Genomic DNA, 13,139 nt, shown 5'->3' with positions numbered 1-13,139 from the left:
TTCTATCTGTGGTTGACTGGAGGATTGTTCAGATTTATGGGACTTTCTCCATGAGATGCAGGATGACCAACCATGGGTGAAAACCTTTTGGATGCACTCAGGCACTATCTGGATGAGGCAGAGTTATGACTTCCCTTGCATATAATTTCAGGAGGCCATATCTGGGTTCAAGAGAATGGTGTTGCTTTCTAAAGCCTCACAGTTCCGCTTCCACCAGTGAGTGGCTAAGTGGTTTGGAGTGAGAAACTCTTTGCAGGTGAGCTGCTGATTTAGGTTTCTGAGGCCATCTCAGAAACTTTGTTTGAAGAAAGTGAATATAGGCAACACTGACTACATTGCCTATATTCACTATATATTCACCAGCAGCTTGGAACAAAACAGCCCTTTGCAAGCAATCCCTGCAGTAGCAGTCCAGTGAAACTTGACTTGGAATATTGCTGCTACACCTAAAGTAAAAGCAGTCCCAAAATGACTACAAACACTTGCTACTTCCTCTGTGCTATTAAACAGATATAGTCTTCAGCTGACAGTGTGTCCAGACAACTAATGCTATTCAGCGCATTTAGCAGAAAAAAATAAAATAATGACTCTTCATTTCTCCCTTCACAGGCTCACAGGATCCTGTTCAGACTGGTGGGGACCTGGGGGGCTCTCCAGCCGCAGCCCCAGCCCAGAGCTAGCCGTGGATTCAGACCAGGCTGCTCAGGGCATCACACAGCAGGGCACAAAACCCCCAAGGATGGACATGGCCCAACCTCCCCGGGCCCCAGCTCCACCACTAGTTTGTCCTCATAGCTCCAGTCCCTGAGCATCTCATCTTTTAGCTTGTGCGGCTGCCTCTGGTCCTTCTGCCACCTGCCGCTTTGAAAAGCCCAGCTGCATTTCCTTCTTCCCTCCTGTCGGTCTGGGGATGCTGTTGCATACCCCCAAAGCTGCCTCTCCTCATGGCTGGACCAGCCCTGATCCCACAGTCTCTCGGTGGTCCTCTGCTGAACTCAGTCATGGTTATCAACTTCTTTCCTGTACTTGGTGTCCCAAAATGGATGCACAACTGCAGAACAGGGGGGAATAATGACCTCCCTTGACCTACTACTGTCTCTGCCCTTGTTCATACAGCCCAGGATACCACTAGCCTTCTTCACTGCCTGTATCAGATGTCAGGACATACCAAAATACAGAAATCAGTGACGGGGCTTGTAAATATAGAATTTTAACAAAGTCAGAGGTGGACACTGCATCTGGTAAACATCTCTCCCTCCCCACCTCCAGCAATTTCCCTTCCTTTTATTTTATAAAATGAAAAGTTATTTTAAATATCAGAGCACTGCAGCAGACTAAAGACTAATACTTTCTAGAAAAATCTAAGTTTTTCAATTGACAGGATTGAAAAATGTTTTCTCAGAAATTTCAGGGCCTTGCTACAAGACTTTGCCCACCCAGTTGTGTCCCTTTCAACATGTGTTCTGCAATCAAGCTGATACTTGAGTTATTAGTGGTTAGCTAATTTCCTGTAAGTTAAATTAATTTTCTTAAATAATTGTTATTCTTATGAAACAATAAATAATTAATTTAGGTGAGTGATTTATGTTAAACTTGGCTTCACAGATAAATTGTTTCAATGGTAGAAGTTTCTGAAGTTCCTAAGTAGGGCAGTTATATTTGTGATAGCTTGAGAGCTTTTAAGTAGTATGTTTTTTCCTTTTAGTCTTTCTTTTTAAATGTGATCCAGCCCCTCCTCACTTCTTTTACATTCCCTTTTCCCCTGATAAAATAAAACGACAAAAAAATGTTATTTGGTTATAGACTTTATTCTCATAAACTGAATATTCACTCAAAGAGCCTCAAGGTAGTTGAAATGTAGGTATAAGCAGTCACCTAGTCCATCCCACCTTTCTGAAGGACAATTGAATACATTCAGATTCTCTCTCATGTCTTATCTATTATCTGACATGTCTGTGTTTTCATATTCTCCCTATAGTCTGTTTCTACGCTTAACAGGCTACAGTAAAGTTTTTCCCCATTACATAACTCTGCCTTGCTGCAAATTATATTAGTTACAAATTGCCTTAATAAGAAAATGAATTAAGGGTGTCTTCTTTATCTCAAGCTACTATGGATTTGAAGGCTGTTCTCATGCTCTGTACAACCTTTTTTCTTCTAAACCAGACAAACTTTATTTCTTACACTTTTTCTTTAGGCTGTGTTTTCTTAACCTTTCTCATTCTTGTTCCACGTAATTCTTTACAGCTTACATGCCTCTTCCACTTAAAGCCTTGCAAGCATCATTATCTCCTCTATCTTATCATAGCATGGAAAAACATTTGCTATTTTTAGTATAGGATTGCATTTGGATTCTCACTTGAAGTCCACTGTAGCCTTAGGTTTTCCTCTGTTCTTCATCAATCCTTCTCCATTTTATGTGTGTGTATTTTGCTTTTTACTTCTAATATTTAGGACTGCATTTCTCTTTACTTACATAACTTTCCCCATATATGAAGTTTATTTATTTATCAGATTCGAGCTCTGCTCTGCAGAGTAGCTGCAAACCCTTTAGCTCAAAAATATATTCATGTACTCTTGCTTTCACATCCAGCTTGTGTACTGAAGACACTGAACACTAATTCCCCATGCTAAACATCTGTGAGCTGATGCCTTTTTCTGTTTTATGGTGATCGCTGCAGTCTGCATTTGGGGGGATGTTTTCTATCTGCTGTATACATAGGTATATATGCTCTGTATTCATGATAATTTGATTTAGACTATAGTTTCCCTACTTTGCTTATCATGTTCCTGTGGGACTTCTATAGCCAAAAATGCAACTTCAACATCAAAATAGTATGATAAAGGTTACTGGTGTGGTTTGCTTGTAAACTAATGACTTTCTTCCTCAGTTTCAAACATTCGTACCCAAAACTCCCATCATTTTATAAAACCTACTAATATTGAGCTTTGAGAAAATAAAGCACTTCCATACATCCTGAAATGCTGTTAAGGTATCTGATGTAGTCACACCACTACACTATGTTCTTGATACCTTCTGTTTTGAAGTTTCAGGAAGTGGAGGGAAGGGTAGAGTAATGTTGGCTTCTTTGGTTTAGTATTAGGCTGGCTTCTTCTTTCTTTTTTCTGTTGAAGTTGGTCTAAAGTAACTAAAAATCCAGCTGATAGAACAAGAGTGGCTCCTGCCATGTAGAAACCTGCTCTGTAATCTCCAGCCATGTCCACAATCAGACCTGGAAAGAAACAAATGGCAGCAATGTGAATGATAGAAAACAGGGTAATGTGAATTAGTTCGGTAGTGTGAACATACCCTCTGAAGGGAGCACCCTGGCTACGCCTGTCTTGCAGCTTTCTACATCGTGAGTGCATGGAACATCACCCCATTATAGCATTTTAAGATTCGAAACACGATTCACATCTCATTTACTTTGTGTATGTGAATTGCTAGTAATACAAAATGCTTTACAGTTTGAAGCACTTTCCAGCCTAAAGCACGGCCAAAAATGAAGGTAATGACAGAAAAAAAAACCCATATCATGCAGCCTTGTATCCGAGTAGCCCCATGTTCTGTGGTGTAGCTATCACCAGCTGCTGTAATTTGGGCTGTCACTGTACAGCACAAGAGAGTTTAAGGAAGGAAATGAGAGGCATCTGCTGGAGACAATGTTGGAGAGGTTGCCTGAAGTGTAGTGGGATTTCCCTTTCATTTTACAAAGAGTCATGGATGTTAACAAAAAGACCCTAGGTTTTAGGCAGCTCTAAGCCAACCGAAATATTTAATGCCATTGTGTACTGTACTGTAAAAACAGTAGTTTTTAGTAGTGGCATTGCAGCAGTATGTGTGGTAGTATCAGCCCTGCGGGTACAATGGCAGGTTCATTTGTGGGCTGACGAAGGTCGCTGGCTTGGTCTCCCATTGGAAAGTCTGTCCGCATTTAGTGTACTCCCTAGCCCTCACTCCAAACTAACATCAGTCCTGTTAGGCAAAGGAACTCTGAATCTAAATCTTTTAGATTTTATCCTTAAAGCAGGAGAGAAGAGCTCGGGAGGCACTTAGGATTCTCTTCTCTTCCATACATTCTAGCTTACTATATATACACAAAGAAGTTACACTGATCCCCAGGTAATCAGTGCTAGTGACCAGCCACTATATAAATGTCGTTAACTTTGTATTTTGTTCAGATCTTCCTAACATACTTTTGATACTGTTCTATCTCAAATTCTCTACAAATCTTTCTGGTTCCTGTATTTTCAAAAGTGAATGAAAATATTCCGGTATTCAGTCTGACCCATTTGTAACCTCTTAGTGGTGTCATTACCACAAAAGTCGCTGTACCACGTGAGCAGCGGTCTTTGGACGAGCACTCAGATCCACATTTTACAAGCCACAGTGGTCTTTTTTCTGCCATATCACTTTGTAAAGTCCCTACAGCTTGCAGTTTTTGTGTCTTGCATTTTTCCAAGACAACTTTGTCTCATTGCCAGCCCATAAATCCATGTGCTGTCTTATTGTCTGCTTTTTCTTCCCACTGTTATGTGCTGCCTCCCCCATTTATTATATTGATTAGCTCAAAAGCTGTCTGAAAACAGCAGGCTTCTCTGTGAATATTTCCTTAAGGTTTACATAGGCTAATGTTTCAAGCTGTTCAAGCTGACCTTCTGTAGAAACCCTCCCAGCAATACCAGCATTTATGCAACATCGCTAGTCTCAGATTTCAGTTTCTTCTCTGAAAGTGTGGATCTGCTGCTTGTCTCAAAGGTACACTTTCATAGCAAGAGGGTGGGGGTCCACTCAGTGGAATTCTGTGGGATTTAGGAAGCAGCAACACCACTATGCAAACCCTGCCATTCTTACCTGCTTCCATGTTGAATAGGTATCTAAATCCACATAGAAGACGGGAGCAAGATATTGTGGAGAGGAATTATTTTTTTTTTATATAAGGTTCTTGGTTCAGACACCCCTGAGCTAAAAAAGGGGAAAATTTCGGTCCAGATTCATATTTTTTCAGTTTGGGTTACCGTTCCCCTTTCTTCTTGTAAACTGTATTTGGCAGAGCATCATCTTAACTTACCAGCAAGAGGAGGCCCCACAAAACCTCCAGCACTTCGAATGAGCATGAAAAGTCCTAGAGCACTGTCAAAATCTGGCATGCCCGCAACATCTGCTAGCACTGTAATGTGAACAGCAACTGTCGTACCAAAGAAGAATCCATAGAAGCCAGTGAATATTGCCAAGGACAGGTAATTGTTAGCCAGTGGCAACAGCATCAGGGAAGTACTGATCAGTGCAATTGTCATTGTCAGCAAATGAACAGTTCTGGTAATGTGGAGATTGGCATACCAGCCACATAGCAGTCTGCCTGCAAAGTCCACTGTAGCCAAAATGGATAGGAGGGATGCAGTCCACGATTCATCTATTCCCAGGCTGTAGCTAAGTGGAACTAAAAATAATGGAGGAACAAAAAAACTCATAGCAGCTAATAGGCCAAAAATGGCATAAAGTACAAACTCTGGTTGCCTCACAAGCATCCAGTTGAAGGTTTTGTGTGTGATGGGAGACTGATCTTTGTCTGTCCTAGATTCACCATCGCCAGGCGGTGTCTCAGTTTCAGAATGGCTAGCCTCAAGCAGGCAGCTGCTTGCCAGGGGTCGCATCAGTGCTCCACAGACACAAATGTTGAGTTGGATGCCACCTATGATCAAGAGGGCACCTTTCCATCCATATTGACTGATCAACCACTGGAAAAATGGCCCAAACGTGAATGCAAAGGCAGATTCTCCAGCACTGGCAATAGCATTGGCCAAAGCTCTTTTCTTGGAAAAATAATGGCTAACAATGCTAATGGCTGGCGTCCATGAAAAGGAAATCCCAAGTCCTGAAAAACACCAATACAAATAGCACCAGTTAGACACTATTGAGGCATTTTGTGAAGGTGGAAATTAAAGCAGTCTGTGCTCCTACATTTGCGAAGTTAAAAACTGGTAAAAGAAAATAATTTTTGTTCCTAGCAGAAGCATGAGCTCAGCTGTACCATGTGTAAGAGTTTATTTATGGTGTATATTCTGTAAGAGCAAGCTGTACGTTCAAGAAAAAAAGCAGGAGTATGAACTATACAGTACTATACGCTCACTGTGAAGAAAAAAAAAAAAAATAATGTTGGTTTGACAAGTTTGCCAGTGGGTGAGAAATTACATGGCAGTGTGGTTGGAACCGGAGGGATGTCGGTGTCCCTGCTGTCCGAGCGAGGGCTGGCAGCAGACCAGGCCGCTGGGTTAATCTGAGCCGTGCTCAGAGCAGGGGGCAGGAGGACGTGAAAGCAGCTGCTGCGCTTTGCGCCTGGTGTTCCTGCCCCACCGCTCTGAGCAGGCCTCAACCTGCTATACGTCACAGCGATTTTAATGGCTCCCTAGAAACTATCTGGCAGCCCAGGGCTGCCAAAGAGCTCAAATTCCAGACGTTTTCTCAGGCATCCAGCGTGGAACTGGGAATGTTTTATTTTTTTCCCTGCCAACTCCACTTCCTGTTCCAGGAAAATGTGCTGGCTGTAGGAGACAGCTTTCTGGCCTGTTTTCACCTGGAGTAAAGGAAAGGATTGAAATCAACTGAAAGCCTGGGCCTGTGTTCAAAACATAAGGTTATTTGATAGAAAGCACAAAATTTGGGATCTCTATGTCCTTGTACTTCAGCACTCCAGATCATTTAAACCTTCACAGAGCCTTTGGCTCCAAGTAAAAAAGGAAACACTTTTCATTTTCTGGTTGCATGTAATTTGCAGGTGAAAATTACTAGCATCTAATTATTCACCTTCTTCATTGCTGCAGGGTTTCTAGCACAAATTCTTACTTCCAGAGTGGGACATGAGGGAAATGACCTTTAAAGAGGGCTGCTGGTTCCAGTTGCTCATGAAATCAAAATGGAAACCGTATTTTTAAACTCCTACAATTAGCACCCTCACATAAGGGCTCTGAGCTGCTGGTGAATGAAATCCACAAAGTCATAAAGTTCATACCCTGTAGGAAGCCAGTTGTTGCATACATCCAGATCATGTTGAGTCCAAGACATCCCAGTGCCATTCCTGAAAAAGCCAGGAGTCCTCCAGTGATCACAACTGCCCGATGGGTGTACCGTACACACAGTGAGCTGGCAACAGGGGCTGGATCAGCAGCAGAACAGAGAAAGATAAATACATTAGGAACATTAAGCTGATTGACAGCACCAAACAATCAAATAAAGCATTTGGAGGAGAAACACTGTTATAATACTTGTCTTAAACAGCCAGAATTCTGCTGGATGGGGGGGATCAATTGAGATTTTAAAACTGGATTCTTGCTGATAGGGAAATGACTGTCACTGGGACGTAGATTTTAAAACATATTCAAAATAGCGGGACTTTTTTCAAGGGAAAGTATTCCAGTGCCTTCATTGCAGAATAGTTCTATGGAGTTTCATGTAAGGACACAACTAATGACGTGACAGAAATTTGTGTAGCATTTCAGCAGAACACGAAACCCCAGTCATACAACCTCCAGGTTAACCTATAAAAATAGTATTAGAATGTATTATCGATACGGCCGGCATGAAAACTTTCTGGAGAATACTAATCTTCATCTTTTAGAGCTTTGCAAAATTATCTGTTCATGGAATTGCAAATGCTTTATAAAGGACCAAAAATCAAGGTTTATGTCGAGGTAATACTTCTACAGTAAATTTGCAGTTAATTTCTTAAATTTATTTCAGCAGTATGGTTCCTGTCAGCAGACTACAGGAACACTTCAACACATGAGGGCAAAGTTGCACCAAGTACAGATCTGAGCTGGTGCAGCAGTTCCAACCATCAAAGCACTGGTCTGGAAGCACCTGAAATGCTAGGGCTATTTTTGCTTCATTAAGGATCAGTTATACTGCCTGGCTGTTTTTCCATCAGTGTCACAGAGTTACGATCAAGGCCATGCCTATCATGGAAAGTGACTCTCTGTTCTGTGGGGATGTTTTAACACCCCAAGTTGAGGATTATTTTTAAATACCTGTGGACTGTAGAGGGATCCCAGGCAGCACCTGACACTACCCGTTCTCGGTGGGGTTTAATAGTGCAAACAGGGAGTCAGCTCCCTACGATCTACTAATATTCTGGAAACTGGAGTTCAGGAATAAAATGAAATTCAGTTAATGAGGACCATGCTTATAAACTGAAATAAATGGGAAGACAATGAAAAGAGAGCAGTCAGCAAGGAAGCTTTTATAGTCGTTTGTAGGGGAAGGTTGTTGTACGTTCACCTGTGTTAAGTAAGTTAAGAGAATTTGGTAGCTAGAACAACTGAAATAAACCTGGCAGAGAGATATTAATGGCTGCAAAATCTGCAGGACATTCAATATCTGCTACTACACCAGCAGGTAGCTGGCAGAAGTTATACAAATCCCAAATGTCTCATCAGCATTTACAGCAAAAATACAATGATTTGATAAGCATGTAAAAATGATACTGGAATTCAGTCATGGTCTGTAAGATGTAGTGGAACGGATGAGACAGGATAAAGCATATACAGTTAGAGGATTGTACATATATGATGAACAAAAGAAGAGAAAAGTAGACTAAGGATAACAAGAGAGAGATCCATGGAAGTGCTTAAACACAAGAGAAACATCTGCAGTTGGGGCAGAAATACTGCCCAAAAGCAGTTTTTGAAACATCTGCAGTTGGGGTACAAATACTGCCAAAAAGCAGTATTTTAAACAGAAAATGAGAAGAAATAGGCAGAAATTGAATATGGATTAACAGGAGGAAGAAAGAAGCTAGCCACATAACTGGAGATGGAGAAGATAGCTAGGGTCCAAAGTCTGAAAGGATACAGGGCAATACACAGAAAACTTAGAAAAAACGGAAAGGGATGATAATCACAGTTTAAAAAGAAAGGAGATGGGAGATGTACATCACTACCAGGAGAGGGCCTATGTGTGTGATGGGGAGAATCCTTGCTGTGGCAAATTGAACAGCCTGTTGCAGATGCAAACTCCAGAAGTAGAAGCATGTGCTCTCCTTCCACACAAGACACAGAGCTGCTTTTGAAAGGATCCAAATGGGAAAAAATAATAATCCACTGATCATCCTTCATACTGAGTCAAATGACACTGAAGGTTTCCCAGAGGAACATATTAAGAAAGACTAAGCCAGGCCAGGAAAGATGCTCAAAGAACTGGAGGCTCAGATGATCTTCAGCAGAAAGTCTTCTGGTCCCTATAAATGAAGCAAAGGCAGGACAAGATAAGGAAAATTACCTAGTGACCCAAGACATTATGAGCTTCTATACAGAAGGGGTTTGGAACATTTGGCCATCAAGCTGTATTCACTGAAAGAGGACTCTTTTCATTGGATTTCAAAGGATGAAAAACAATTTCTGCTGAAAATTACAGCTGCCTTCTTTGAAGTAGGCCAGCCTCACACCTAGCTAGGCAAATACAGTTTTGCTGGTTTATACTTTTTATTATTATTTAATATACTCTATCCTTGATACATTCCTATATAATGTAAATATATATATATAAAAAAACCCAAACCAAAACAACAAACAAACAAAACAAAACCCCAAAACAGACTTAAAAAGGACTTTGAGTTCTTTTATCCTCCTATGTTGGCTTTTTTTTCTTGTTAAGTTCATATGCCTGAATGACAAAATAGTACGACAATAGGTCATGATAAGTCTAATTTGTAAACCAAATTTGATAGATTCCCCTTTATTGATTTCTGTAGTCTGTGAAGTAGGCGGAAAAGCAGTTTTTTCACTTATTTGTCAATTAATTATTTCTGTCAGAATAAAGCAAGCAGCAATGATAACAGTTTATGAAACTCACAAAATCTTTTTGACTCATGGCTTGCTTTATCTTTTTACTTTGACTTTTGAATTATTGTTTTGTTCTTCTGAATAAATTTTTCAAAGAAAGATCAGTTGCTCGTGATCTTAGGAAGTACTGCAGTTACAAGCAATAATATTGATAGGTGTGGACTGAGTAGGATGCATATAATTATATAGTGTCTGTGCAATGAAATGTCTCCACAAACAAAATTATGACAGCATTTATTATGTAAGGAATTTATTACATAAGGATACTTACCTATTGCAACTATTTAGCTGTATGAGAATAAGTAGAGTGGACTTTGCAAATTTGGTACAGTTTGTGCCTGCACATGTTTGGAATCCTCACCATAATGGTGAAGGATCATCAAGTTTACAAAGGTGCAAAGGACTCTGTAAACAATTAAATTAAGAGTCAAATGCAGCATATTTGGTATTTTTCCCTCCTTTGTTTGGTGAGATACGGTATTTGACCTGATTGCATAGTTCATTACCTTTGACTGGGAAAGTTCACTTCTCTTCCCTTACTCTCTGTTTGCATGGTCTTGTCTTCCTTATGCTCTCTATGAGTGAAGTGGGGTGTTTTTTTCTTTTTAACTCAGTGATTTTTCTGTTAGATCAATAACTTGGAATCATTCAGAGGGGAAAAAGGAGAGCTAGAACTGCCAATACACAGAAGGAAGGGGGACCTTGATATGATAAAGATGTGGCAGAAAGCAGGACTGAGAGTCACCATTTTGGTATTTGATTGCTTATCTGCTAGGCAGGGTCACAGTCCTTGTGTCTAAAAGTACTTTGAAAAAGTGGCAGTCACTGTAAGATCAGTGAACTTGTACAAACCAGTTTAAGAGCTTGATCCAACAAGCTCTGCAGTTCTTCTGATTATCTCAAATGAGTTTGATTCAAAGCCTGTAGGAAAATTGAATCATAAGTCTAGGTACGTGAAGTTCTTTATGGCAATCAGATTCCTGTGTATGTGTAGCGTCCTCATTAACCCATTCCATGTCTGAGGCATGGATACATTTTTATGAGAGGAAACAAATGCCAATTTTCTGTAAAGACAGAAGAAGGAAGTATTGTCCTTACATGTTTTCATTTTGTGGGTTTTTATAAAGGAGGTCTTCAAAATCTCTTGATTAGTTAAGACATTAAAATAAGGCGCTAGAGGAGCGCTTCTACCTACCTCCTAAATGGAAGATGGCAATAGTTACTGATGTGATCCAGGAAGTGGTGCTTGCAAGTTCATCAAAGTGCTCCTGGATTTCAACAAAGAACAGACCAAAAGTCTTGAGGACAGCAACAGTGAGGCCCATCACGATGAAGGCTGACACTACCACAACCCATCCATAGCCACCATCTGGTGGACTGCTGTCTTTGGCCTGCATCTTTTCTAATTCTCAGATCTCCTCTCAGGCGTTTTTTGCTGGGGCACTAGCGATGGTGGTGAGGATTCTTAACAGATCTGCAAATTAGTAGAAGGCCCAGCATTAAAGAAATCAGTTAAAGTTTCTAGGAATGGCTTACAGAATTAATCACCAAGTGAAAATACAATATGCATTTCAGTGGTTTGATTGAAAATATTACCTTGGAACATGCCCCAGGAGACAAAAAGCAGGGTAGAAAGTAAACAAAAGAAAGTAAAAAACTTGAAAAAGGAAAAATATTTAGGTAAGGAGGGCAGAAAAAAGCAGCACGTACTGAACCAGTATAGCCATTTTTACAGTGTAAGCTACTTGCAACGAACACTGCACAAGAATTTTAGGGCCCTGAACCTTTAAGCATTTATAAACATTCATGGCTCCAGCACTGCAAGGCGTTTTTGCCAAAATGGGGAACATGCTTCCTTTTAAAGGTATCTTAATAGGGAAGCACATCTTATTAATGCATAACTGAAAAAGTGTATTTCCCCTTAGAAGTTTTGTGACAAACTTGGAGTAATAATGCAGTGCACAGAGGGCACAGGATCTGGCTGAGGGAGGAAAACATTCCTACATTTTTCTTGTTTCTTCATGGACATTAAATTCTGAGCAGGCATGTTGCACAGAATGCAGGGGACCAAAAAAGACATGGCACAGAAAGCAGGTTTGTTCTAAGAAGGAGAATGTGAGCTAAAGATAGCTGAAGATGTACTATACTTACATTTATCATCCTTGTGTGCAGCTGGAAAAGGTGAGGGTTAAGAGAGTCCATACCACTAGAAGCCACCCACTGAGGTACATGATCTCAGGAGGACTTAAACCACTGCAGCAGGGTAGGGGAAAGAAGTGTCAGAGCCTTGTAGGGATCAGAAGCAAAATCATTCTGCTGCCATGTGTCTGGCTCAAACTTCAGACTAACATGCGGCACTGGATGCATCCGCACGATGGACATAGCCAGACAGATTCATCAGTTGCACAGGGTCTCAGACAACATCCTGAAATTCTTAAAACTCAGCCACAAGAGCAGGAGGAATGCCTTGTGGTTGAGGTCTATATGAGAGAATCTGGCTTTCATTCCCAAGCTTCTGGGTGACCTTGGGCAAGTTGTTTGATTATGCTGTGTCTGTTTCTCCCATTGTCAAATACAGCTAATACTTTCAAGGGTCATGAATTTTGTGAGGTTGAAAAATTAATACTTGCATTAGTCCTCAAATACTATAAGAAAATACAGAAACTAGATCAAGTTGTAGTCATGTGTTCTGATATTGCCGAGTTCAAGTGGCATGGTCATAATTTGATTTGCGACACTGAAGAACATAAAAAAAGCATGCAACGTTCAGGCTAAACGGGCCTGCCTAGGCAGAGTGATGCTGATATTACTGCACTCTGCATGGACATGCCTGGGCAAGGGATTATGGTTTCTGCCACAAGACAGACAGAAGAAATCACGCTACTTATCAGGCAGCATCCAGACTAAAACAGGTATGATACAATCTAATACTTCCTGACACCACCCAGCCCACTTCACCCTCATTAGGCAAATTCTGCCCTAGGAGGAGCATAAATCAGGCCCTACTTCTCACAAGACTTAAATGAACAGTCTTTTTCACGACCACAAATACCTCTCTTATGTCACAGCTCAGAATTCATCCTCCAGTCTCTTTTAATGATCACAGTGTTACATGAAACTCCAAAATGAAATTACTATTTCAGTTGCGTGATTAATGAATGAGGTAGATATCTGCCAGGAGCCCTACATGCTGTAGGGAACTGCTGGAATGCCTGAACAGAGCAGAAGAAAGCATAGATGTTGCAATGGCTGGGTATGTTGTTTCTGACACCATGCTCTGCTTCCTTCTCTCCTTCACTTGC

The 13,139-nt window shown here is 40.8% G+C and overlaps 1 protein-coding gene across 1 annotated transcript; it reads right to left on the bottom strand.

Annotated features, from left to right (window-relative positions):
• Positions 1-9: 9 nt before the first annotated feature.
• Positions 10-11,234, bottom strand: LOC308056795 (monocarboxylate transporter 13-like; the record flags this gene model as incomplete). The annotated part of the gene is made up of 4 exons (XM_080372635.1): positions 10-3,233; positions 5,073-5,876; positions 7,011-7,226; positions 11,033-11,234. 4 exons carry the CDS (start codon positions 11,232-11,234, stop codon positions 3,007-3,009), a joined length of 1,449 nt encoding a protein of 482 aa, XP_080228761.1. The 3' UTR covers positions 10-3,006.
• Between the last annotated feature and the right edge of the window lie 1,905 nt (positions 11,235-13,139).

Source organism: Falco punctatus (genome assembly GCF_963210335.1).
Source record: "Falco punctatus genome assembly, chromosome: Z".
Classification (NCBI taxonomy): domain Eukaryota; kingdom Metazoa; phylum Chordata; class Aves; order Falconiformes; family Falconidae; genus Falco; species Falco punctatus.
Note: the sequence above shows the minus strand (reverse complement) of the source record. Positions and strands in the feature narration are given on the sequence as shown.